We start from the raw sequence: 27268 nt of genomic DNA on the forward strand, positions 1-27268 counted from the left end.
TCCATGGCTCTATTTTCTTGTATTATTTTATTGGTTCAAATACATTTATATCTTTTATATAAGCTGCTTCAAATTCTCTTTTAATTTAGGTGTCAAATAAATATCTCAGAGGAGTAATAAAAAATAGCTTTTACCCTGATCCTTATAAGTGTGTTTTTCAAAGTTAATCTCAGAAAAATATTTCTCTCTGAACTCCTCCACCCCATTTATAGTCTAAAAATCCTATCTTACATTTTGCATCAAATATTAAAGCTTATCCACTAACCACTCTGGCAGTCCGAACAAATTACTTCAGTTATGCTGATTTTTTTATGGACACTTAACCTTTAAGAATGCACTTAACAAAAAGAATGGTCCCCAAAGAAAAACACACTGAGATTCCTCCACAGGCGATGATAACCAGTTTCCCAACCTTGATCAAGTTATGTAACATTGCTGAAACCTGTTTCTTCGCCTGCAAAATGGAAATATCTCCTATACCTGTGTTGTAAGATCTCAGATGTGACTGAACTAGTTACAGCACTTTGAAAATTGTGTAGTGCTCTAGAGGTACAGGCTCCTGTTCTTGTATCAGAAACAAATATATACACTTTAATCTATGGGAGTATAGTTCTACGTGCTCCCACACAGAGATTTTGATTCTAGAGAAGATGGCACCTACTTCAACCTGCCCTTTTAATGTGCTGGTAAAAGGCCTAATTGTAATTTGTCGTCAAATACTTTGTCGATTTCCTAGACTCTCAACAACCATCTTTTGTCTAATACTTAACTTAGGTGGGAAGTCAAGTCCTGGCACACCACCACTGAGAATAATAATGACCTTGAAGTTGGTTGAGGCAACCCCCAAAATAGCTTCCACTTTGTCATCATTGCTGCTGTGTCCTAGCCTGAGGAGGACCGCAGCTCTAAGAGAAAAGTGTATTGAAGACCCTGCCAAAACAGTGGGAGAGAAAATTGGCTCTATTTAATATACTCTCAAACCTGTCTACTTTGAAAGAGTATGGTGTGGATAGTAATCATATGTGTCTAATTGTATGGAAGCCAAAGAAGGATTCATGCCTGAGGTGGTATTTTTGTCTTCTCTTCTCTAAATGCTCACTGTGAAATAACAATCAGATGAGGAAGATGTGTGATTGGGTTGACTGCAGGTACGGCAGCTGGACCCGTTCTCTGAATAATGTTGTGCAGTTACCCTTTCCTGAATCTCTGTGTGATCATAGATCTTCCTGTTACACTGTGTTTAGGCACTAAATACTTAAACTGGAAAGCAGAGAATATTGGGGCTGACTTGTTGATCTTACAGCCACATCTGAATAATCCTTTCTGGTTTTGAATAGGATGTACTGCTGCCATTCAGTAGGTGAGTGGCACAGTCAGACTACTGCAGGGAGAAGTAATAAACCTGCCTGGCAATTTTATATACATATGTTGTGATCTTTACTTTTTTTAACTGAAGTGTAAGTTGATTTACAATGTTGTGTTCATTTCTGTGATCTTTACTCCTTCAAATCACCAGGTTGCTGATTGCAAGAGCATGCCCACCTGTGCCCCTTCTCCATTTTTTATTATGATTATGGCTTTTGAATTTCAGAGATTTGTTGGTTCCAACAAAGGTGTTTCCCAGCACTTCTTAGAAAAACAAAATTGAAGTTATAGAAATGGCCTGTAGCTTTCTTAAAGTAAAATATGAATGTCCATTCTAGTTTTAAGGTTTTATTTTTACTTTTTTTTTGGCAGATTGACACTTAAGCCTGTGGCTTCTAAGTAGTGGATTGTAAATTTTGCTACTTTGTACTTTGTGCACATTATAAGGAAATAGTGTTCTTAGGTAATATTTCATATCATCTTAAGATTTTAATATCTCCTTTCGTGACTTGTAAGAAAAGCCAGGTTTTATTGTGTGTTTCAAATGAGACCTTCTGATGATATTTAAAACATAGCCAGGTCATAGGAGTAGCTTCAATTAAATGTATGTAAGGGGATGGGTGGATAGATGGATATTTACAGTAGATACCAATTTTCCCTCTAGATAATTTTTATCCACTTACATCTCACACTCTTTAGTTTTCAGATTTGTCTTTGCAGAGTCTCTGTGACTTTGTGTTTTGATTTTGGTTAACAGTCTGTGAACAGAGAGGCATAATCCGTTTATTTTCCACCATCATCTTGTCGGTTCCTATGTACATATTTTCCTGAGGACATGACTTATAGAGCAGAAGCAGTCTCAAAAGAAGGATGTCTTAAATAATAAAGCAGACTTAATAAGTGTTTTGTTCTGATTTCATTTCTGCTACTTTAATTGTTCAGCTCTAAGACATAAAGTAGCCACTTACTGATTAAAGAGAGGCCACCTACTCAAACCAGGGTGTTCTCATGTGATACATTGTTTCTGAACTGACATGTGAGTGGCTAATTTTATCATCTAGTTTTTTTTTTATTTCATCTAGTTTTTTTATTTTTAATTTTTTTTATAAGTCTAATACCTAATACCTCTTTGCGAAGACTGCCCTATCTCCAGGAAGTATCATTTAGTTTTCTTGATCTTAATAAAAACTACCTTTTTTGTAAAAATATGTTTAGCTTAGAAATCTTAGTTTTTCAATGAGATGCACTGTGGTTGATGCCATTTAAAAATATTTTGTATTACAGCGCATTTTTCCCCAAAGCCACATTAGAATGAAGTAATTAATAGCAAATAATAAAAGACATTTACTGAGTGATTTTTATGTGCCTGGCTTTGCACTGGGCACTCAGTTCCATATCAACTGTATGGTGTAGGAGCTGTCATCAATTCTGTCACCGTCAGCAGACAGGCCATTCATTAGAAATTGAGCTGTTTGTCTGAGGTCACACAGCTCGCCAGCATTGGAGCTGAGATTCAAGGCCGTCGGCTCACTCCAGAGCTCCTGTCTGTGATGGCCCTGGAACAAATTCAGCGCAGTAAGCTCAGCAAAGACTATGTCCCCGGTGAATTTAAATTAAGAAATATTGTGTTGATCTTATGCCAAAATACTTGATAAAAATACACAAAGTGTGTAGTATGACGAGGCCCAAATCTAAGAACCATTTAAGTAGTGAGTTCTTGGAATATTTAGTCAAGAATCTTTAACAGAAAAATCCTTATCTATAAATAAATCCCTATTTCAAGGTCACTTAAAAAATCTTAATTTTTTTTAAAAGGAAAATATAGGGGAAGGTGTTAGGAAATTGTTAAGAGTTTTGTTACAACTGTAAAAAGAATGCAACCACAGGAAAGGTCAGCTGAGTACAGTGTGTAATTTTTCTGAGGCTGTGACAGACACTTCAGGGTCTCAAATAGGCCCTGCAAATAAATATGAAGAAATAGCAGAGGCCCTGAAACTTATTTTGGTGAGCTTTCCTCCCCTCTGTCTGGCAGGCGGTGGGTCAGGATTCTGAGAGCTCACAGGTTTTGGACATTTGGGGCTCATTCCCTTGTTTCTGTAGTCATTGTTTTTGCCAGTTCCCTTGGCTAAGGACGGTTTCACACTAGGTTCTGAGCAGCCTCCGTGTGCTGCCTGGAGCCCTTAGCAAACCTGTAAAAAATGGTCTGGACCTGGGGTCCTGGCTTCATGCTCTTGTCTTGAGAAGCTGATGACAAAGCTGAAGGGAATGAAGAGCCTTCTTGCTGTCTGTCTTCTAACAGTGAAGTTCTGGGTCCAGAAAAGGTAAAGGGACCAGGAGGTGAGTTAGAGAAGAAGAGAGGCAACAGAAGCAGATCACCAGTGCTCACAGAAAGTGTTTTAAAGCTAGTCTTAAAGCGTTTTAAATTCAGCTAGTTTGGATTAAGGCGTCTGCCTCCCTCAGGAATAATACTGCTCAAAAGAGTAGCCAGCAGCAGCTGCAGCTAAGACTTCGGAAGAGGTTTTTCTTCTTGAAGAATGGGAGCATTGTGCAGATTCCTCTTCTGATTTTGAAAACACAGACCTCACAAGAGCTTCAAGAGTTTTCCCTTGCAGAGGGGGTGAATCCTGAGCCCTTGTGGCCCTAAATCTTATCCGAGACCACTCACCTCTCATTCAGGTGACTTCCTGTTGTAATGACATGACAGGCTCTTTCCTACCACTTGGCCTCTGCACATGCTGTTCCAGGAATGCTGTTCCCTTGTCTCTTCCCAAAGGCAGCCCCTTCTAGTTCAAGGTGACATTGCTTCTGCCTCAGACCAGCCTATCCAAATAGCCCACCGCCTCCCCAGACACAATTGATCCCACCACCTAAAATGCCTCTTTTATTCATTACTGTGTTCTCAGCTTCTAAAATGGTACTTGGCACTCATAGGAGGCCCTCAGTACTAAAGAATGGATGAGTAAGTGGATGAATGATTGAATATAATTCACATTTTTTATTCTGCAGAGCCAATAGTTAGATGGTGTCTGGTGGGAAAGAATGATGACCTTTTCTGTTTCCCTAGGCCAGTGGTTCTTAAAAGTATGGTCCTAAAACCAGCAGCATGAAATCAGCAACACCTGGGAACTGTTTGTTAGAAATGCAGCTTCTCAGGCCCCACCCCAGACCAACTGAGTCAGAAGCTCTGGGGGTGGTGCCCAGCGATTTGTGTTCTAGCAGGTTCTGCAGGTGACTGTGACGCTTGAGAACCACAGCCCCGGGGAAGTGGGGTGGGTCACGGATGCAGGGTCCAAGTCTATCTGATGACCTCTGCACCCCAAGCCCTAGAACAACGCCTGGCACAGAGTAGACAGGAAATATTTGTTGAATGAGCTGATCTGTGTCCTCTTCCCCGCAGCTCCTCGTCCCGTGCCTCGCACACGGAAGGCACTGGGCGCACAAAAGTCGGGGAAGGAGCGAGTGCCGTTTGGAGTACCAGAGGGAGACCTTTTGTGCTCTGCACTGCAGACGCAGACGTTGCCAAATTTAGAATCGCAGCTCAGCCATTCCTCCTTCCTGTGGCCTCCAGAGCAGGAAGGGAATTTCCAGCTGCTGTTAGATGCTGATTTGTTTTCATTTGACGCTTTGGTTCCTGCAAGTGAGCGCAGGGGAGAGGGTGATTGGAGGCAGGCTTCCCTCATGCAGACCCCACCCGGGAGGAGAGCAGAGTGAACTTGCAGGGGTGCAGCCAGGCCAGTGGCACTGGGCCTGAGGCGCTGGAAGGGGCGGGTCCTTGCTGCTCACAGATGGTCTCCTTGTTCCTCCGCCAAGTATTGCTCTTGGCCCAAGAGGCTCCCAGCATAAGAGGGACTTTCTGGGGCTCTCAGCCTTGCTATTTTTACACTCTGACTTCCAGGCCCTGCTTCCAGAACAAAACTGCAAACAACGAAGGGCCACAGAGCCACTTAGAAAGGATACCTATAGCTTTCTGCTCCTCCTGCTGATCCGTGTCCCCTCTCCCCACCGTGACAGCGGCTTTGGTAGGATGATCATAAAGCTCCTTAAGTGTGAGATTCTATAGGGAAGGGAGGAGGGAGAATTAGGTACATCTTAGTCTCCTCAGTGTGCCTGGGGGTAGAATTTGATCCTCAGGCTTCTAATCGGAGGGGCTGCAGGTATGTGGACCCACTGCAGTGGCTGCCTGGGTTACTGGATGCAGATTTAGGGAGGGAGGCACAGAAAGAAGGACCCTGTGCAAAGCCCACATTGGAAGTGTCCTTGCATTGATGTACCCAGATAGAGCTCAGGGTGAATCTTGGTGCCCACACCTACCAGCTTTCCACCTTGGTTAGGTCAACTGGCTGGTCTCATCGCCTCAGACTTGAAGCCATTGTGTTCTTTCTTTTGTTTCTACCCTTATTTATTCACCTTCTAAATTCCCCCAAACTGTCCATACTGATTTTCCTCAGGTCTCTGAAAAAGTAACACCCATTTCTACGTAGGGATATAGTTTACTCCCTTGGCTTTAAACCAAATGGCTGTCCTCTCCGAGCCTGAGAAACGGAATGACACTAGTATGTCCTTCACAGGGCAGCAGTGGCCACTCCACGAGCTCCTGCGATAAAGAAGCAATAAGGACAAAAAACTGGCCACCAAACTGGCTGGGTGTACGCTGTTGAGTTTTCTGTACATAAAAGTAATTTTAAAATTCTTCAAAAACTAACTAAATAAAAAAGAAACAATAAGGAGCTAGGTAATTCAGCCCACAGTCAGCGCCAGCATCCCTGTTACTTTTACTGTTACCACCAGTATCATTGTTACCCTCCTGAGAAACACATGGCTGCATTAATGGAACCTGGGTGTGAGCCTTGAAAGGCCCAGATTCTTGTCCCGACTTGTTAATATTTCCTCCCCACCCCTTGCCTTCTGGCTGGGATTGATGTGAGCCGCTGATGTGGTGGTGGATGTGAAGACATGCTATACTTTTTTTTTTTCCCTGATGAAGGCCCCAGACCCACAGTGGGGGGAAAAACTCAAGAATCATTACAGATACAACTGTATTCATTTGGGGATGTCTTGTGTTTGAGAGAAACCTCAGAAACCTTTAGCAAATGTGCTTCAAAATAGACGATAGGAGACATCTTTATTTTAAAAATTATGAAATATTTATTTTTTTACTTCCACATTCATGGAGAGACAGACAGACATAACATACACTTGGAGAAAGAGAAGGCTTCTGTGAAACAGAGGCACGGGATTCAGGGCATGGTGCTTGACTGGAAGAAGCCCAGCAAGGCATGTAGAATCTGGTCTTGTCTGGCCTCCTCAGGTTCTTGGAGTCCAGCCCTGCTCAGGGAGTCTGGTTGACCTTCTTCTCCAGGGACAGAGTCACCGTCAGATTAGCTTCTTTTATCCTCATTCTTTCAGCCATGGTGATCAGTTACTCCCATACGTTCTGTAGTGAGCATTTTCCTTTGGACGTATGACAATATTTTCTTTTGGGTGGCTTTAGTGACCTTAATATATCATTATATTTTTGGCTTTGGAGACCTGTAATATGTAGTAATAATGATAATAGCAAAAGCAGTGACAGTGAACATTTGTGTAGTGAACATGCCTGTTACATGCCAGCCTTTATTCTGAGTGTTGTACACACTCCTCAGCCAGGTAGTTACTGTTTTGATCCCTCTTTTACCGATAAGCATCTGAAGCCCAAAGAGGCTGAGTAACTTGTTCAAGGCCATTTACTTAGTGAGTGGCTCAGTCAAGATGGGACGGCCCCGCACAGAGTTGACCCTCCCGGTTTCTGTGCCCGGCTGCATGATGCCATCTCTAGCATCTTTGCTGACTCCCCTCATTTCTACTCTCACTGGACTATTCAAACATCTTCTGCAGCCTTTCTGCAGATTTCTCCGCTTTAACTCTTCTGTAACCCCACAGTTGGTCTGAGTTCCAGTCCTTAGGTTGGGCGACTCTGAGATGGAATACTGTGGTTTGCTTTACGCTCTCCAGTGCCGAATGGAACCGCCCCAGGTTACTGTGGCAAAGTGACTCACCCAGAAAGAAAGGAGTTCTGCGGTGTGGAATATCAGGCTATTCCCGCTGAAATCTCAGAACACCATGTTGTGATTTCAGGACACTGAGCAGATCTGACAAGGAGGGGTGCATGATAGACACTCAGTTTGAGAAAACTGCTGAGAATCAGGAGGACAGTGAAACTGCCAGCCCCCCTTTCCTTTCCGTAGCCTCAGCTCCGACGTTTCCAGCAAAGCTTCCCTAAGTAATTTTCTGAGGATCAAAGGGAGTTGGAACTTTCTCCTCTAATCACCTGGTGTTGACAGAGTTCCCTGAGCGTGTCACAGTCTGCATGTCCTCCTTCATGCCTTGTCCGCTCTGGTCCCCATTTGAGGGCAACCATTTTAAGCTGCTCTGCAACATTTTGAACAATCCCTATGGCAGAAGCAGCTTCTTGGCGTTTAGATGTCTTGGTCCTGCTATGCTCTTGCCTTAGCTATGGTTCCAAATCGTTATTTTAAGCAAAATTTTAAAAACAAAAAACAACGGATCTCTGTTTTCAAGGAGAATCATACACACAAGATCAATATTTAAAACAGGTAAAAGTAGTACCACTATGGATAAGAGGCTCTGGATGGGCCTGGAATTCCACCTGTCTTTGTCCCCAATTTGAAAACATTTGAAAACCACTGACCTGTTGAGTAAAGTCCAGGGTACTTATTACGTACACTTAAATAGTGTGCACATAGTTTCATTTAGGAAAAGAAAGCAAATTGGGGCTATAAAGATGAAACAAAATGAAGTGTAATGACACTGAGACACCTCAGAAGGCATATTTCTTACTATTCCATGGAACCTATCAATAAAAAAAAAAGAAACAAAATCTCAACTCCAGCCCAGGATCCTTTGGAATTTATCATATTATATTAGTGTTTCTTTTTGTCCATAAGAACATTCACATACACCTACAGGGGAAATAGACACTGCTCTTAACTAGAAGCTAGTATTCCTGGGTGTGGTGAGGTTGCTCTGTTTTATGAAACTGCACAGAGCTGATTTCTTCAGAATTCCTCTTTCACTGAGTGCCAAGTTTAATTGTCATCATTCAGGACTTCATTCGCTTATTTCTTCCTCCTCTTTGTCTGTTCTTCCTTCCTATCTTCTTTTCTTGCACCTACGTTATCTGTCTGTCCATCCAGATCTACCATCTGTCCACCATTCACCCAGCTCACTGTTACTGAATACCTGCCATGCTTGGTGTTGGGACTGTGATGGTGAACAAGACAGACATGATGTCTGCTCGCGCTCACGAGGCTTACGTCCCTTACAACCCGTGTAGGGTGCTGTGGAAGGGATTCTACAAGTGATTCTGAACGGTTAATAATATTGTAGATGTGCCCACCTCACTTCCTCCATCATCATCATCATCATCAATTTCTAGCAATGGAATAACCCCCCTTTTAATTTTTATTCCAACAAAATCTCAGCAGAAACTAGAATATAAACCAAATATAAGTGACTGTCTGGGTTTGGTTGAAGGCAGAACAACCCAGCTCCTGCCATGCAGCCCAAGGCCCGTCTCAACCACTTCAGACAGCTGACCTCAAAGGCTGCTGACCGTGGTCTCTGCCCTCGGTCTGCCGTGATTTCCTGTCCTCATGGTGGGATGTGCTCTTCATGTAGGCTAATGTCCCAGCTGTAGAGGCAACTGGAATAAATGTGTCAATTCAGGCCCTCAGGCCTTAAAAAGCACAGAAGTGGTAACGAGCAGCCTCTTTACATGCTTTTCGTTTCTTGCCCAAGCTCATGGTCTGTGAGCCACTGGAACAGGACAAGGGAACACCCTTGGTAGGGTTCTCTCCAGCTTAATCCTGAGAACTGTGTATTTTGCCTTTTTTACCCCAGTGGAAATACTGAAAACAAAATAACAGCAGGAACAACCCTCAGCCCCTAAAAAGGAGAGGGGACAGAGGAGTATATTCACGTGTTTGTTTCAAGTTGTTTCTGAAAATTTTGGGTATCTTGAAATTATTTAATCATGCTTAATCTCCTCTTGGGGGAGGGGAAATTTCCATCATAATTTGAGGCAAGTGGCAGTTTTGCTTCTGGCAGATTTAAATGAGAAAAGTGAATGCTGGGATGCCAAACGACCGCATGAATGCACATCTGTGCCCATAGTCTTAATCAACTTCTTTGTTTGGTTTCTTTTTTTCTTGCTGCGGCTGTAATAGCCTTGGTGACGCCTGCCCATGTGATGCAGTGACATTTGCACAGAGCAAGATCCACATACTTTCTCATGTGAATTGCTGTAAGGGCTCCAGCCTCTGGTGAATGACCACATAGAAAAGGGCCTAATCTTTAGAATTAAGTGATCCCCAGATTTAAAGCACAAGTTTACCAAATTTTCCTACCACAGGTATGTCGATGCAGCTGTCTGAGTCCTCCATTCTGCCTCCCTCTCTATGGATTTCTTACTTTCTCTTCTCTCTCCTCTTGTCTCTAGCATTTTAACCCATTTCATATTCAATCAAAGAAGACCCAAAATGAGATTTTTTTTAAAGCAAATAGTTATCCAGTAAACTAATAAAATATTGATATAGACCAGGGATGGCTGAAATTGCCCAGCAGATGTATTTTATTTGCACCCCTCACACAGTGCTTAAAAAAAATTATTTTTTTAATTTAAATGCCTTTGGATTTTGCATGTGCTTACCAGTTTGCCACAGTCCCCACCATTCTCTTCTGTATTCCACACCTACCTTCCTTCATGTATTTTCATCATTGGCCTGTTTCTAGAGTCTTGAATTCCAAGACTTTTCAACCTGCTTTTCTTGGAAATCTTCTGTGTGCAATTTAGAATTCTAGAGTATTACAAAAGACATGACTACTTTGTAGATGTTTATTGTCAAGTGGGAGGGAATCCAGTACTCACTTATAGAAAGCAGTTAAAAAAAATCAGAGTTGTACCCATTGTGGGAATGGTATATGATACCAACCAGTAAATCTTACTAATTTACAAAGGAATACAGTAGATTTTGTGTGTAATCTTACAAATACTTGATTCTGACTAAGGGATCTTAGCCTATTCATAGGGTTCTTGGAGCTGTAAGATGACTTGATAGTGGGTCCTTTATATCCATATTCTCAGGTGTCAACCTTCCAGTTCTTCCCTTGTTTCTTTCCACATTGTCCCTCTTACCGTACTTTGTACCTGTAGGGTGACTCGAGTTCTCATTTGGGCTGTGGACACATCTGCCTACAAAATTCTCTTGATGTTTGGTACTGAAATTGGAAGACTGTAATTGTTTTCTCTTTTAATAAAACCCTCTCTCTTTTTTTTCCTTTTGTTTTCCATTTTCCAGTAGATGTATGGAGTGATCACTCCTTTCAGACCGATCCGGATTTGCCACCTGGCTGGAAAAGAGTCAATGACATTGCTGGGACCTACTACTGGCACATACCAACAGGGACGACTCAGTGGGAACGCCCTGTCTCCATCCCAGCAGACCTTCAGGGTTCTAGGAAAGGGTCACTTAGTTCTGTAACGCCGTCTCCCACCCCGGAGAACGAGGTAAAATGGAGTATCTTTTTAATGGCTTAGTAGAGTGGATGTAACTTGTGATTTCTCTTTAGACTCATTGCTTCTGCCCCAACAGGTCATCAAGGTAAGCTTTTTGATTATCATGCATGTTGCATTTGAAACCTCCAAAATGCTTCCTCTTAGTGAATAGTGTTAATACCACCTTTCAGGGATGTTTTCATTTTTTAATGGCTTTTGGTCTCTTGAAGTACCCTTTCAGGTACAGAAAGTAAGAGAGGCTGATTAATGAGAAGTGGTTAAGATTCCCTGGGGCTCCCTGGGGCACTACTTTCCTCTGTGGGTGCCACTGCACGGTGCTGGTTCCATAAAATATTTACACACAGAAGAACGTCTCTTGGCCAGGCGTGTTATAATTACTGCATATCTTATTAATATTCTTGAGCTCATTTGATTGCATGGAGAGACTATCTGCAGAATAACCCTTGAGAGCCCTTAAATACTTAATTTCTAATTTTAAAAAATCTGTTTATTTAGCAGAAGTGAGATTATTTTAGAAATAATGAGCAGCATACATTTGTGCTATCCCTGAGGAAGAAATCTGATGTTTAAACAAAGAATTTTGAGGTATTAAAATTTTTCATCATGGTACTTATTAATAGAGATTCCTGCAGCAAACCTTTGTGAATCCTGATAACAAAATATTCAAGAGAATTACAGTTGGGAAAGGTCACGGTTAAGTAATGGCTTTTTTGGAGAAAAGAGATTTGATCCCTGACACACAGGCATTTCTGCCCTTTTCTGGTCATGCTGTTTTCTTCTTTAAGCAACTCATTTTCTTTTTCTGGGAGGACATGGTAGGAGTTTGAACTGTATCTCTTACCCCAAAGCTTCTCTACATGTTTGTAGCCATTATTGCCCTTCCTGTCTTTAAAAGTAGACAGCACCTTCGATTAATTGACTTGCTCTTCTCTGGGAGGCAGGAAGACCTACATTCCAGCCACATCCTTGTTGTTCCTGAGCTTTGGCATCTCACCCTGCCTGGGCCTCAAATCCTCCATCTTTCAAGTGATGGGTTGGGGCTGGCTTTACCCCCATTGACAGACCAGGGCCTTGGTTTGTTGGTACTTGGCCCTGATGATCAGACATGCGCTTCAGTTCCACTGAACTACACAGGACTTTGCTTATCACTGGGCAATTTTGATAACTCCCTATTAATATAATATTCCTACTCCTTGAGGAAATCCCTTCCACTCATTTATTCACCTTGTGTTAGGTGTGCTGGAGGCTAAAAGTGAACAACACAGCCCTGCTCCTCGTGGAGCTTAGTGTTAAGTGCAGACCTCTTCCATCCCGGCCCAGTTGCCTCTTGGCATTTCTCCCTGGACCGCAGAGTGGTCTCCCGGTAGCCGAGCTGGCCAGGAAGCCCCTGTGCTCTCCTCAGTAAGGCCCAGAGATCCTCTCTCTTCCTCACCTGTACAGCTTGGCTCCTGGCGTCTCTGTTGGAATCCTTCTCTGTTCCAGAGCTTCATCCCCCTATTGCACCCCTTTACCGTCTTCACCCCCAGGAGTGCCCTACGACCAGAGAATGCCAGGGTGGAAGGGAGCATCGGGTACCAGTGTCCATCCCTCACAGACAGGGAGTCCGAGGCACAGAGGCCAGCGTCTGGCAGCCACACTGCGTCTAGAACTCACAGTTCCCGCATCCTCCTGAATTCTAGGCCAGAGTTCTTCTCACTCAGCTCCGCTGGCTTTGGGATCTCAGTCTGCCTGTTTTCTTTTTGTCCAGAGATGAGGAGATCTGAGATACTATTTCTGTTCAGTGAACTTCTTATCTCTTGTATGTGGAAGAAATGAAGTTCATCTCAAAGCCCACCTCTTGAGGCTGAGGTGTGGGTGGGGTAACATCCAAAGAAGGCATCCCTGGGCTTTGATTAACATGGTAGGCTTTTGTTTTATGTTTTATGCAAGAAGTCTTGGGAAGAACACAGCACAGGTGGGCTGCTGCCCTGCGGGGAATCAGGTAGCAGAGCCCGCTTCAAATCCCTGAGCCTTCCCCTGATGCCCATCATCGCCTGTTCGGCCCCCATCTGTGCCTGCGTCCACCCCCTCCCACTCACTGCCCAGGCCCCATTCCCAGGCTCAGACTGTGTCCCACCACCCACCCGTCCCACTTCCTCTCCTGGAGTTCAGTGTCTCCCTCACACATCTCCACCGCTCAGCCTCCCAGCAGGCCCTTCATGCCTTACTGTGGCTTTCAGGGTATTTTCGTAAATGTCACTTCCCATGCTCCCTTCAAGACTCCTCATGTGGCAGGGAGGACAGCTGTTATATTTCCCATTTAGGAGAAGAGGTGACTGGGCTCAGTGCGTTGAGTCAGCACGCACGTGGTGTCGGGTGGGCGTGCATCCAGGGCTCCAGCTCCGGCTCCTGCCCTCTGCCCCCACACTGGCTGACTTTGCACCTTGTGTTGTTCCGTTCCCCTGTTGTGTTGCTAACTGAGCCGTTGTGCTGGACACAGCCTCATCTCTCCAAGAACCTTGTTAACGGATGTGTCATTTTTGGAGTTTCAGAGCGAGAGTGACTCCTATCCAAGCACTTTAATAAACCAGTGGGTTCCTCAGATCAACCTTTCAGTTATTTGCTTCCCTGTACATAAGGCCATACACTAAGTCAAAGAACTAAGCGGATTTAAAAGGAAATAAGTTAAAATTATAGGAGCAGCGGGATGGGCAGGTGGGTAGAGAGGAGAGGAAAGAGAGAGGTGGGGCTTGAAAGACAGCCTGCCGCATTCCCGGTCGTGCAGGTGCTGACACAGGTATTAAAGCAGAGGCACTAAGGGTAACGGAGTGCCTACAGGGCCAGCTTCATGCCTTCCCTCCTTACTCATAAAACCCTGTGCGCCTGTGCGAAAGTTCTCATTCCCATCTTGCATTTGATGACACTGAGACACAGAGTGTCCCTGGGAGTCGAGCTTGAATGGAGGTCTGCTGACCCCCACCCCTAGCCCAAGCTTCACTACGTGTGTATTGGGGGCTTGGAGGGCCTCCAGTCTCTTCATCTCACTCCAGGGGAGGGCTGTGTCATACTCAGAGCCTTCTACAAAATGACTTCTCTTAATAACCTTGTCTCAAGTGCTAATAACAGTTGAAGAGAAATGATTATTAATCTGATGCCATTTCTCTGATCCCTGAACAGAATATATTTCGACTAGTTTGGAAACATGAGAGAAAGCAAAACGTTAAGGGCGAGAATAAACTTGTAATATGTCGTGTAAACGCATATTTTGTTTAGCCTTATCCTGAGCTGGCTTTAAAAAAAAAAATCAAATAAAAAAGTGCCAAATCTGTTGACTCAGCTGCACAAAAGTTTGAGACTGCAGGCTTCCTTACAGTTTGAAGATTTTATATCGCACATTCCAAAGTTCACCAGGGAAGTGTTAAGCACGACGCGTGATGTTTCCTCTGTGTACGCCAGCAGTATTTTTGAAAGTTTATAAACTGGCCGGGAAGCATTTGCTGCTAAAATTTGGCACGTGATGGTCTCCCCCAGCCCATCAATTTGTTCCAAATTATTTGGACGTTGAATTTTAGAGAGAAGAGGGAGCTACACAAAATGTTTTAATGGATAACTGTTGGCTCATAGACAAGTCTTACTTGGAATTTTTCCAGCTGAAGGCGTTTCCAGGTTCCTTAAGAGAGTTTGGGTGTCGGAGTGGGGAGTGGGTCAAAGCAAGGGAGGGTCTTTTTCTCAGGACTGTGGTCTCTTCTTGATCACGGTTTACTCTGTTCTTGCTGCATTGTTCCTAGAGTCTGGGAGGGAGGGACCTGAGCAGCTCTCTCCTTAGGAGGGGCAAAATCCCATGGATTACATTAGATTCTGTGGATTTTCATATACATGTAGAGATAAGATGACAGCATAAAGGGACCCATCTGTCATCAATTTTCTGAATTTCTTGACCTAATCAAGTAATCATGACATTTTAGAGCTGGCAAGAACCTTTGAGAAGCCTTTCTGTACTGATCATTGACCATTGATCATTGAATGGTATTTCTCAGCCCATGAGCCAAGGACTGTGGCCAGGATGACTTCTGAGGCTTGTAGAACATGCTGATTCCTTGGTCCCACCCCAGGCCACTGAGCTAGACTCTCTAAGGGTGGGGCCTGGGAATCTGCCTTTATTGTCATAAGCCTTGCAGGTGATTCTGTGTTGAGTTAGTACAAGAGCTGGCCTTCTAGTGAGTGTAGTCTCCCTGTAATTTATATGCCACCTTTTCTTAAATTCTTTGGCCTCATCCTAGCATCTCCTGGGAATTACTATTCTCGCCCCTCTGCTTTGAAAGCCCGTCAGTCTTTATTCCATAGAATCTCTTTGTAGTATTCTTACTTGTAGCATACCAGTCTCCCTCCTGGGTGGGGCAGGACCTGTCCCCCTCATCTTGTGTCCTCAGCACCTGGCGCAGTGCCTGGTATGTGGCGAAGTTCATTAAATGTTTGCTGAATGAAGGACTAGACCAGCTTCGTAGCTGAGGGAGCTCTGAGTTGACTTGGTGTAGCAGCAGAGCCGGCACAGGGCCCCAGGGCCCCGGATTCTCCTCTAGGTTACAGTTTCTAAGTCGTACTGCTGCTCACAGAGACCGATTTAATCGCACAAACATTTGTCAGTCTGTTTTCTAGTTAGTTTTTTTTTTTAATTTCTCTGAATTGTGTTTGATTGATAAACCGTAACTCTGTCCTGATCGTGTTGCAGCCAACAAAACACAGAAAGCAATTTTAAAAGAAGGAAGAAATACACATACATATGAGTTCAGTGCTCATTAACACTGGCCTCTTCCTTGGAATTCCAGAATTCCAGGTGCTCTGCCATTTATCATCACGGCCACACATTCCAAGGCTTAAGTCTGGACAAAAGAGGATTAAGAAGCATAATTCATAACCCTTTTGTTGTCCGTAGGCCCTCAAACTTTTTATGCTTACGAATGCCCTTGTTTGTTTTCTCCTTGGAAAGAGCAGCGGATGAGGACCCTGCCATTCCCGGGACCCCCTCGGGCTTCCAGTCCCTGGGCTGCGTTCTTGACCTCACTCAGTCCACGCTCAGGGAAGCCTTCTTAGCCCTGTCTGATATATCAGGAAGTGAGTTCACAGAGCAGATGAGCACAGAGGCAGGATTTGAACCCGAGCCTCCCCGCGGGCTGTTAGCTTGAGAACCTCGGAGGAGCCCACAGAGGTGATGTGATCACAGCTTCCGTCGACACCCCTGAGGAATGTTCCTGGGCTTCCTCTCTGCCCAGCTCTCAGCACATTCAATCGTCCACTCTTGCTCTCCAGTTTGCATTTTGGTACCACTTCTTAGAGACTCCCTTGCGCCTCTAGGGACCTTCTCACCCCCTCAGACCCCATCCTCCAAAGAACACCCTGTTGGCATTGTCAAAGGAGCAACTCTAGTATTAGCTTTGTTCCAGCAGAAGGACAGTACGTCGTTTTTGTTTGATTTGTGGAATTGCTTTCCAAGATCCCAGAAGAGAAATATGGAAGAAGACAACTCAGTAGTCAAGGTCATAGAGTCAGATTCCCTTTGTGGGTCCACCCGTGTGATCATGGAGGGTGCCGTGCTCCAGGCTGGGTCTGTCCCCAGTGTCTCTGAGGAGCTGAGGCTCCAGGGCTCTCCCGGACCTGAGCGCGATCACTGCCATCGGGGTAAGGGGTGCTGCAGCCCGGCCAAGGTCAAGACAGGCACCAGCTGTCAGTCTGACACCAGCAGCCCTCGACTGTGCAAGGCTTCAGCTGCGCTGCCTGAGAGATTCCCACTCGGGGGGTTGTTGCTCATGGAAGATGCGCTCTGTGCTTCCTTTACTGCCCTTTCTCTCTCTCTGTCTGTCTTCTCTGAGGCACGTTGCTCCACCTGCCTTCTCCCCTTTTATTGTCTTCCTTTTGTCTCTTTGTTCATTGCTCACTCCCGCCAAGCAGACTACAGACTTTCTGTAGAACCAAAGCATCTCTGTTGGTTTCTTTTTTTAAAAAAAGTTATTAGCTAAAATGTTGTATTCTCTTTTCTTAAATTAAAAAAAAAACAGAGATGAAGAGAATATATTGTTCTTAAAATTTAAAACAAATAGTTCTTGTCCTTGATTGCCCTTGATTTTTAAAAAGAAAAATTATGGTCATTCATATGGAGGAGAAAGTTCTTCATCCCTGATGTCAAGGAAAATTTTAAATATAGGAGGGAGAAAAAGGTCTTTGGCCTGGTCAGAGCATGTAATGCTAGTTTCCCTTTTTCCTTGCTCGAGTTTTATGCTAAAGGAGTTTTATGCTAAAGGGTTTCCTTAGGAATACTCTTGTTACGTTAAAGTTTCGCAAAATCACTGCATAGGGCGCTTTGTTTATTTAAATCTGTAACGTGATTGTTGGAGGTTTGCCAGCTGACCCATGTCTCCATAGAGTGAGAGCCTAGGTTCTTAGAAATGTAATCAGTGGTGACTTCACAGGGACCTCTATGTCCAAAGAGTAAATACATAAAAAAAATTAAAACACACACATACAGAGAAGTGTTTCATTAAATGCCAAAACCTTTTCTGAATATTCGTTTTAAAAAAGGCTTTTCTTTCCCTCTCTGTAATCCCAACACAGTGTCTTTTGGGTAGCTGTTCTGATTTCAGATTCCTTTTGTCAAACATGCACACTTTTAAAAAAATTTCTCCGTGAGAACACAATTGTCTTGAGTCTTCCTAATTCAGATTACATTTTCAAAGTAAAACCTAAACGAAAACCAAGTATCGCTCACGTGTTAACAGTGATGACAGTTTGGGGCCAAGCAGGCTTGTTTTCTTTTTCAAGAAGAAATTTTAGCTTAAAATTTGATTGTGTACTTGGTGTTTCAGGTCCTTAGCATGAGCGCTTATTAATCCCCCTACGATGATGACTCTAAACCTTTTTTGGTCACTGGCCCTCCTGAAAATATGAGAAGAGCTGGGGACCATCTCCCCAGGAAGAGACACGCACACACACAAAGCCCACACCCGTTTCACGGGGCTCACAGGCCCCTCAGCCGACAGGTTAGGTTCTCCGGTGATACTGATTTTCTCCGCAGTGAAAACTGAACACTGCGTTTGGGCTTTGAGGAGAGAGGTGAGGGGCTGGGCAGCTTTCCTGCTCTTGTGCACAGTAAAAGAGACTGAAAAAAAATAATAAACACAGTGGTCTAAATTCTATTTTCTTTGGAAAAAACTGCAGGTTGGGTCCCGACTCCAAAAAGGAAAGCAGCAGTGGCACCAACTGTGCAGTAGTGACAGTGGGTCCAAATTTGCAGTGACTCTGCCCACAGAGGGTCCTACAGAGCCAAAGAAACCCATGTTTCAGCACCTGGGACATTTGAACTTAGCTGCCTCTGCTTTGAGGGCCTTTACAACTGTCTTAGTTGTGTGCAGAGGTTATGGGTCAGTACTCCCTTCTCATTTTCAAAGAATTTTACTTGAAAAGTTCCTTAGTTCAAAAGTTTCCCTTGTTGATCATCCAAGCAAAGAGATTAGCCTGACAAATCAGTGGGACAGAATCATAGGATGTGGCTGAGTGTTTTATTAGTATCATTTATTTCCCCAAATGTCACATGAATAATATTTGAATATTCGGTCAATATAATGGAAAGAAAAAAAATGTTTCCATGTTGTCCCAGGTGAAGAGAGGGAGGGAGTTTAGATTCAGAAGTCTAGTGCAAGAGGTCTCCCAGCGAGGCACGGAGTCGTGCTTTGCTCTGTAACCATGTTTAGAAGAACATTTTGGTGATCGAATATTAATCTGTGAGGATGCTTGGGTGGCAAGGAAGTAAAGCATTTTATGAACGAGAGGAATTTACATTTGATTGTCGAGAGCTATTTTTTATTTAATTAAGTCTCGGCAAGATGTCGAGGTCCGACTGGGTTCTTTACCCTCTTTCTCCTTCATTGTCCTTTTCTCTTATAAGTGAAAAAAATTTGGCCCCCAGTTTTTTTATACCCTTCACCACAGACGTTCTCTAGTTTCCAACCAGCACGTGAACAAGCATCATCCCTAGTTCCATCTCCACCTCAATGGGAATTCCATTCTTTTTGGTTAATGGAAGAGAAAATGTTCCTATGGAATTAGGTATGCTGGGCATTTAACACATGGACACGTACTATATGCTTTAAGTCCACATTTAGAAAGTAACTTCACTGTCTGGTAATAACGTTCAGCCATTTGTTTTGGTAAGTAATTAAAGGGCCCTCTCTTTCCTCCTGCCCTAGTCCTCAGTGATAATCTAGGTCTAGGAAGAGGGAGCCCGCACGTTGCCGTTAGCGTGAACTTGTTCCCTAACCCATCCTGTGAATATCAATGCTAACAACAGTGTCTTGTGTGTGTTTTTTTCTTTTTTCCTTTCCTTTCCTATCCTTTTATTATTTTCTTTCTTTTTTTTTTTTTTTTAAATCAATGTGCTTTTTTCCTATGTGAATAATTGTATGTCTAGAAACAGCCATGGAGTGATTTTGCTGTTCTGAATGGGGGAAAGATTAATAGTGACATTTGGAAGGCAAGTATATTGTTGGATTCTAGCACATTTACTATTTGGTCCTTTTTGCATGGCTGTGGCTGCATCTCCTTCTTTGTGAATACCATGCGTCCTGCAGGGACGGAGTGACGGGGCTTCTGGCTCGGGCTGTGGGGCTCACACATGTCACCTGTTTTGATGTCTCCCATTGTGAATGACTTCAGTGCACCGAGCCAGCATCAGCAGCCCACGCATGCCTTTTTCTGCCTAAGCTCACATACACTCTGCCTCGTGCCGGGAGGACTGCTCTCCCCTTTGATATTTGAGCCCATGTAATGGGCCCTCCCCCTTTGTACATTAACAGGGTCTCTTTTCCTCTAGGATTTGCATGCAGCCACAGTCAACCCGGACCCCAGTTTAAAAGAATTTGAAGGAGCAACACTACGCTATGCGTCCTTGAAACTCAGGTAGGACATTGGAAGGACCTGCCGTAACGTGTGGCTTTGTGCAGCTGGAGTTTGCAGAATTCTAAGTCCAATTTTCTGTTTTTCTTTCTAGAAATGCCCCACATGCTGACGACGATGATTCTTGTAGTATCAACAGTGACCCAGAAGCCAAGGTTTGTAAGAAATTTGCTTTCAGTGACCAGGTTATGTTCTTGCATTAAAATAATGACTTTGGATGACAGCCCTGTTTTTACAAACCATCAACCCAGAGCCGCTTAATAAGGAATTACCCCTTAGTCCTCTCTTGTTGCTAATCTCCCCAGCACTTAAAGTAAATTTCTCAGCCAAGTTAGGTTTGGGAAGATTTCTGTAATCATCACAGCTCTGCCTGTCTCTCACTACGTCAGATCTTTGTAGTGTGGTAAGTTGAAATTATTGTTCGAGGTGGGCTTCAGAAGCCTTTGAAGATAAGCCAGGCTCTGCCTTGCAAGGCTGAGGGAGGGGTGGTTGAACAGGTGGTCCAGACCCCTCACTCCCACCTCCTCCAGGGCAGCCTCACACCTGTGCAAAGTGGAAGCTCCTTGCCATCCGTGTTATAAACACAGGCCTGTTTTCTGATGGAAAGTGAGAGTGGCTTTTGCTCTGGACTTCTGGTGGGGAAGCAGCAGGGCCAGCGTGACGGGTGTGCGGCCAGTACAGGCGCACAGAGCCCCGCGCTGAGAATCGGGTCCCGGCGTTAACGCTGTGCTGTTGCTCTCTGGATGTTCTTAACAATTTTATCTTTGACTTTGTGTTCTGTGAGTGAAGTCCAGTGGGGCATGGAGTGTGCTCAGGGGTTGGAGCCTTGGCTTGTGCACAGTCCTGTCACCTCACCACCTCCCCAGGGTGTCTGTTCCCCTGCTCCTTGGCACCTCAGGCCCTGCCAATCTCCCCGTCCCTGCCCTGACCCAGCAATGAGTGTTGCCTTCCACCCTTCTAGGGGCCCAGGTGCTGGCCTGGGGAGAGTTGGTGGCAGGCACACAAACTCCATGGTGTCTTGGGAAGGGGCAGAGTGGTGGCCTGCCCCGCTTGGCTACTGTACAGCGCTGTGTTCAGTGGGTGACTCAGTGGGGCCTTGTGCACTCCCAGTCCAGGTCCCTAGTGTGTCCTGGCACAGGTGTTACAGTACACTCGAGGGTCCCCCGTTTGCTGTGGGCTGGGGGAGTGGGTCCGGGGAAAGTGAGGGGGATTCCTGGCTCAGTCTCTCCACCCCTGGCCAGGGCATGGTGTGTCGGCCCAGCAGGTGATGGCCTGTGAGGGTGGGCAGCCTGTGACGGCCCGCGCTCACCCTACAAGTAACCCCACGCCCGAGGTAGCACGACATTAAATAACAAACAGAAAGCACCGTGAGAAGCTGAGAGAGTGCAGAAGGGAGGAAAAACTTCATGTCTGAATACTTTTTACAACTTTTACTCCTCACCTCGGCCCCCGCCTTTTGAACAGGGGGCCCAGCATTTTCATTTTGCATGTTTCATTTTCATTTGCGATTTATGTAGCTGGACCTAGATGCTTTTCTGGATCCCAAAGCAGTTCTGTGTCTATGAGTAAGACAGCAAACAGGTTCCTGGAGCAGTGGTTAAGTGGGGAGTACTGTGCAGGTTCAAAACCTCGGCTCCTTGGCTGGAAGCTGCCATCTCGCCATGGGTTCTGCAGGAATCCGGGGCTGCTGCTAGTCTCCTCGGCTTCATTCTGAGCACAGCTTGAGCGGGTGACGAGCCAGCGATGTTCTAAACAAGTTCCTGGGCTGCTGCTGACACGCTGGCCTTTAAAGATAAATTTTACGGCAGGAAAAGGAAGGGATGCAGTAAAACAGGAAGGCAGGCTGTGAATAATCGGCTTTGCTACCAGGTGTTTTACAAGGGCTACCAGCAAAGGCTGCAGGAGGAGGGGTGAGTAGCCCCGCCGTCCTTCTCCACCTGTAAGGGCTGAGTGCGCACGCGTCTGTAAAGCCCAGTGTGGAACTGACGGGTGATGCCTGGCGTGGAGATGGAATTGGGGGCAGGAAGAGGAGGCCTGGTTGAGCTGTCACCTAAGATGGCACTTTCTCTCTTTTCCTCCCAGTTGTCTTGCTTACTGAACTCTTGATCTGCCACTGTTCTGTTACCAGCCTGTCTGTTCCAGCACCTGTTAGGAACTTGTTCCTGTTAATAAGGAAGCTCAGCTTTCTCCTAAGTTACTGAAGTTGTACTTAGTTCTAAACAAAAAAGCACATGTATTGTATTATGTCTTTTATATCCTACTTTGGTCCATAAAAGATCTGAGGAGACGTATAAGAAAGAACAAATACTTTCTTTAAAAGGCACAGTAAGTGTAAGGGAATAAGCAGTGCATCTGTCTGTACTGGGACAGTAGACTGAGTTAGGACTGAGTGGACTGGGGGAAAGGGACAAACATAGCTTTTTAGATCACAGGACTCATCACAGTTACGAAAACCAACCTTTGGGTTTATTTTTGTGCCTCCTGGTGATTATTTACATTGAGAATTCTTACGGTGAATGGCACAAATCCCCGTAAAGGTATCTTCAGATCTTAAAAGGACTTACCCAAACCACATGTGCTTTTTACTACCCTCGCCCCACCCTAGATTCTGAAGGTCCCCCATGCTACGGAAAGTCACTGTCACCCTTGAGGAGCCCACGTCTGTCGGGAGGGGAAAGGACTTCAGGACCCTGCTTTTTGTGAATCACTCTGTGCGTAAGGCAAAAGCATCTCAGTTCCTCGTGGGACGTAACGGTTTTGCTAGTGCCCCATTATAAAATCACGATAATAATGAGTATTTATGGAGTGCTAACTTTTTGCCAAGCATGCTCCTAAAGACTTCATTGCTGTTGACCTTTATCCTCATGAAAATTCAGGGGGCTGAGTATCATTATCTCCATACTGCAGATGAGGAAACTGAGGCATGGAGACTTCAACACTTCAACACTTCTCTAGTTAAACAGTAGAGTCAGGATTTGAATCTAGGCTGTTTGGCTCCAGAGCCTCTGCTCATTAGACTGTCCAAAGAAAAGTCTCACTTGGAGCTTCGTTAAAGGACTGCCATCCAATAATGTGATCAGCGTCCTCAACAGTACTCTAAGTATATATAGATACATAGAAACTTGGATTTTGCCAGCTGGCATTTCATAGCATTATTTACTGGAAGCAAAGGACAAACCCATTTCAAGTAAAGTGGTGGAGGACTGTGACAATGTGGACCAGCTTTCTGGTCTGGCTTGAGGCAGAGATGAACTCTGGACTCTAGGAGTGGAGTGGATGGGCCGCAGGTTTTTTCAGACCATCCCTCAGTGGTGTAATTTCCACCAGGCTTACAATAACAGCTGGGTCAGAGCAGGAGGAGGTTGGGGCTGGAGTGGAGCTCATCCGTGTGGCTGGTGATCAGCAGAGCCGCACGGTATAGGTGCTCCACGCAGAGGGCATCCCTTTGAGGAATTTGAGGCGTCTCACTGTGCTTCTCTGGATGCAGGGTGTCTCCTCCCACCCCTCCAATGGAAGAGAGCCAAGGGAAACCCTGCAGGAAAGGCCAGGATGATCCTGCCAAATGATAGCTGTTTCAAAATCCAGCGACACTAAACGAATTATGTTTTACAAATTTGGAGGAAGTCCATTGGTTTAGAGCTGACTTGGATGAGGCCACTTTGGAGGGGTGCCCCATCACCACCGCCCTCTGGCCCCTCCCATCTACCCCCTTAGTCACTCCTCACCTGTTAAATGCTGCCTGGGGCACCCAAAGAGGGAGAACAGGCAAGATCTAGATTCCCAGATGTGCAAGCTTCACACAGATCTAAGGAGCTAAAGGTTATCTTTAGTTAACCCTTTCCATTCTGTTATTTTGCGAAGGACCTGGGAACTGAGTGCCACCCATACAAGCAGAGATATCCTTTTTTTAGGAAAGTAATATTTAGTTTCATGTACGATGGAATTCTAAATATTGTCCCTGAGGAATGATTATTAGAAAGATTGTTATGGAAAATGTCTTCCTTGCTCCCTAAATGAAACTTACATGCTGAACAGATGAAAGTCATCTTTTAGACTCTCAGGATGTGGATACAGGAATCCTCTATGGACACTCTGAGTCGGAGCATCTTGATTATCAGTCATTCAGTGAAACATCTAAGTAGACGCATAAATGAGCAAAGAGCAAGATATTTTTATAATTCTGACAGTGTTTTTTGAGCCTGCCTAATTTTTATACAGTAAATATTTTTTATTTGATTGCAGTATGTACATTTGAGTTTGTACATAATGCTGAGAGCTCTTTAACTTTTTATTTTAAAATAATTATAGATTTATAGAAAAGTCACAAAGATTGAATTCCCACATACCCTTCACCTATCTTTCAGTTATAATGTCTTCATAATCGTGGACAAATATCCAAATTAAGAAGTTAGTGTTGATACCATATTATTAACTACTAAAACAGGCTTCATTCACATTTTTCCACTGATGTCCTTTTTCTGTTCCAGAACCCAACCTAGGATACTACATTGCATATACTGAACTCTTTAAAAAGTTGTTTTACGTGTTCCTTTCCACAATGCTCAGATTTGCCATTCTTCATTCCATTATAGTAGTCCACTTAATTAATAGCACCATAATCTGTCTAGACACCCAGTGACCATAGGAACAATTTCTGGTACTGCAGAGCAGAGCTACAACTTCATAAAAGTAGATGGCTTTTTTTTTTCTTTTAAATTATTGCTTTGGTACAGGTTGCTAAAACTGGAATTACCAGGTCAAGGGCTATCGGCTTATGGCTTCTGTCACTTATTGCAAAATTGCTTTCCAGAAGGGCTCCGGCTGTACATAATTCCGTCAGTAATATCCTAGGGCACACCTTTGTCCCCTGCCCACTGCTCTCTAGGCTTTTTCATTCTTGTTCATTCACCTTAGTTTTATTGCATGTGAGCTACTACCTCCTACTTTAAAACATTCTCCTCTTAAATTATCATCAAGACAGGACATTTGGTGTGTTAGTTACAAAACCCTGTGTTTATTATGAAACTCTGTGTTTCTATCCTTTCTGGGCTGGTTTCTTCCTCTTTATTTTCCTATGCATTTTTAAAATAAAAATTTTATTTTGGAATAATGTTAGATTTACAGAAAAGTTGCAAAGATAGCACAGAGAGTTCCTGTATACCTGTTACCCGTTAGACTCTTACTATGCTTCTCCCAGGGTCCTGTCTTACATAACCACAGTGCCTTTGTCAAAACTGAAAAATTAACAGTGCTACGAAACTGTTAACACTTTATTCTGATTTTACCAGTTGTTCTTCCAGGTCCTTTTTCTGTTCCAGGATCTAATTCAGGACACCCAATTGTGTTTAGTCCCTCTGCATCTTTTAATTCAAAACAAAATATTTTTCTAAGTAATTTTTTTCTCTTTGTCTATTTTATGTCACTTTTCCACGTGAAAATGTTTTTAAAATGTACATCCAAACCTTTTGTAGATCATTGCCATGTGTGCTTTACTTGTCAAGAAGGCAGTTTCTTGTCACGGGTGGGCACTTCCAAATTCCTAGGATTTTGCAGTCTGCCCTCTGCACTCATTCTTAACATCCTAACTCAGCTCTTTAAAACTTTCCTTTCCTCATGGCATGTGGCTTATTGCTGGCCAAATGCTTGATTTGAATGATAAACACTACAATAAAAGCCAGTTATAATTAAATTGCGGAAAACATAATGCTTTGATAAATATGTACTAATTCCTAAGAGTTCTTTCCTTTGTGTCACTGTGCTCCAACTTCCGTAAAGGAGGCGTTCTGCCATCTTGTGGACAATATTAAAATTACATCTTTAAAGAAATGGGTATTTCATTTGGAATCATTGAATTGCTTATAGCTAGAGGTGACATTAAAGATGACTAATAGGCCTCCTTTACAGGTGAAAAAGTGACTCTCAGAAAAATCTGACTATACAGCTTTCCTAGGGCCACACAATTAGTGGTGGAGGTGTTATTCAAAGGTGGATCTCCTGGATCACTGACCACCCACCCCATCCTCCTGTCTTCTCTGAGTGCATAACAAATCATTTTGAGGATATTTGTGAGGAGAAGTAATTAGAACTGCTTTTAGAACACTGTTCTTTGAAACCCACCATAAAGGAATGGGGCAAGGAAGATTATATTGTCCCAAAGCATTAAATTCTCTGGATTGCAGCTTCCTCCTCTGTAAAATGAATGTGCTGTCATCTCAGAAGTTACTTCTGGTTCTGAGAAATTTTCAGATCTGAAATGAAAGTAATAGTCCTGATCTGTGGCATCTGGAGATGAAATAGTTCAGTCTCATCTGCCTCCAAATCTGGAGAAGGAAAGAAAGAGTAGTTGGAGGCAGGGCTGGAGAGAGAGAGCTGGCTCCCTTTCCTAAACACACACTCTGCCTGTGCCCTGCACTGCCAGGCACTTACATGCAGTTTTCCTGCAAAAACAAGGCACTGTGGTTATTTCTGCCATATTACAGATAAGAAATTGGTGCTTTGAGCAGGTTAAATAATTCATTTTATCACCCAGCCAGTAGCTGGTGGAACAGGGACTCGAACTTAGGTGTATTTGGCTTCAAAGTGTAAGATAGTTCATGCCCACCCCCTCCCAGCGATCACTTCCCTGTGCTTTATGGTCACTGGCTGCCGGGGGAGTGGGGGGCGGCTTAGGGTGGAGGGAACAGAGATGCTGGAGGTGGGCAGGGTGAGGGGACTGGAGAGTCACTGCTTGAGGACAGACTCCCCCTTGCTTTCCACCATCCCCCAGACTCACGTGGTCCAGTCCTTCCCAGTGCTTTGGGACTTTCCTGCCCTTGTTGGGAAATTCAGATTCCATTGTTCTGGAGCCGGACAAGGTCCTGCAATTCTGTTAAGCTCTCTGGAGCTGCTGATGCTGCTGGTCTGTACATAGCAGGCTGAGCAGCAACAGTAAAAAGTTTGAAACCCGATAAATAGGGCATCGTTTCCATGCATGCTCTGCGGGAAAGGAGACACAGCCTTTCTACACAGTACCTCCCAGTTCTGTTATGGCCACTTGCAATCAGTTCTCAGCTGCTTCGGGATTTTCTTCCCAGGCACTGTTTTTGTGAAAGCTTTGCTTGTCTCCTTAATCTTCTGTTGTAACCTGACCCCAGGTGGAGAGAAAAGGGGAGGGGATGATGCAAATCAGTTGTCAGTAGGTTTGGTGGAGGAGCTTTCTGGAATGAATGGTCAATGAATCTGACATTCTAACATTCTTCTGTAAGCTTTATATATTTATCTGTGCCCTCCCTGGGTTCCTATTAGCATAGATTTTCCCGAAGTAATTATATTAGTGGCTACTGACTAGATTAACACTAATAAATAAACAGGAAGGGGTAGGAAGTATCTTTTCTCATTCAGATTTATTTCTGGTCTGTGTAGCAAATT

General features: G+C 44.2%; 1 protein-coding gene across 12 annotated transcripts in view; it reads left to right on the forward strand.

The window, feature by feature from the left end:
* Positions 1-27268, forward strand: part of APBB2 (amyloid beta precursor protein binding family B member 2) — a 333398-nt gene that overhangs the window by 215338 nt on the left and 90792 nt on the right. For 11 of the 12 annotated variants that reach the window (XM_064487170.1, XM_064487174.1, XM_064487137.1 and 8 more), the window contains 4 exons: positions 10722-10930; positions 19377-19439; positions 19779-19864; positions 19956-20016. In XM_064487170.1, the coding sequence (XP_064343240.1) occupies positions 10722-10930; positions 19377-19439; positions 19779-19864; positions 19956-20016 (419 nt within the window). The remainder of the gene's footprint in view (positions 1-10721; positions 10931-19376; positions 19440-19778; positions 19865-19955; positions 20017-27268) is intronic. The other variant, XM_064487197.1, reaches the window with a different exon arrangement.

Source organism: Camelus dromedarius, chromosome 1, assembly GCF_036321535.1.
Source record: "Camelus dromedarius isolate mCamDro1 chromosome 1, mCamDro1.pat, whole genome shotgun sequence".
NCBI lineage: Eukaryota > Metazoa > Chordata > Mammalia > Artiodactyla > Camelidae > Camelus > Camelus dromedarius.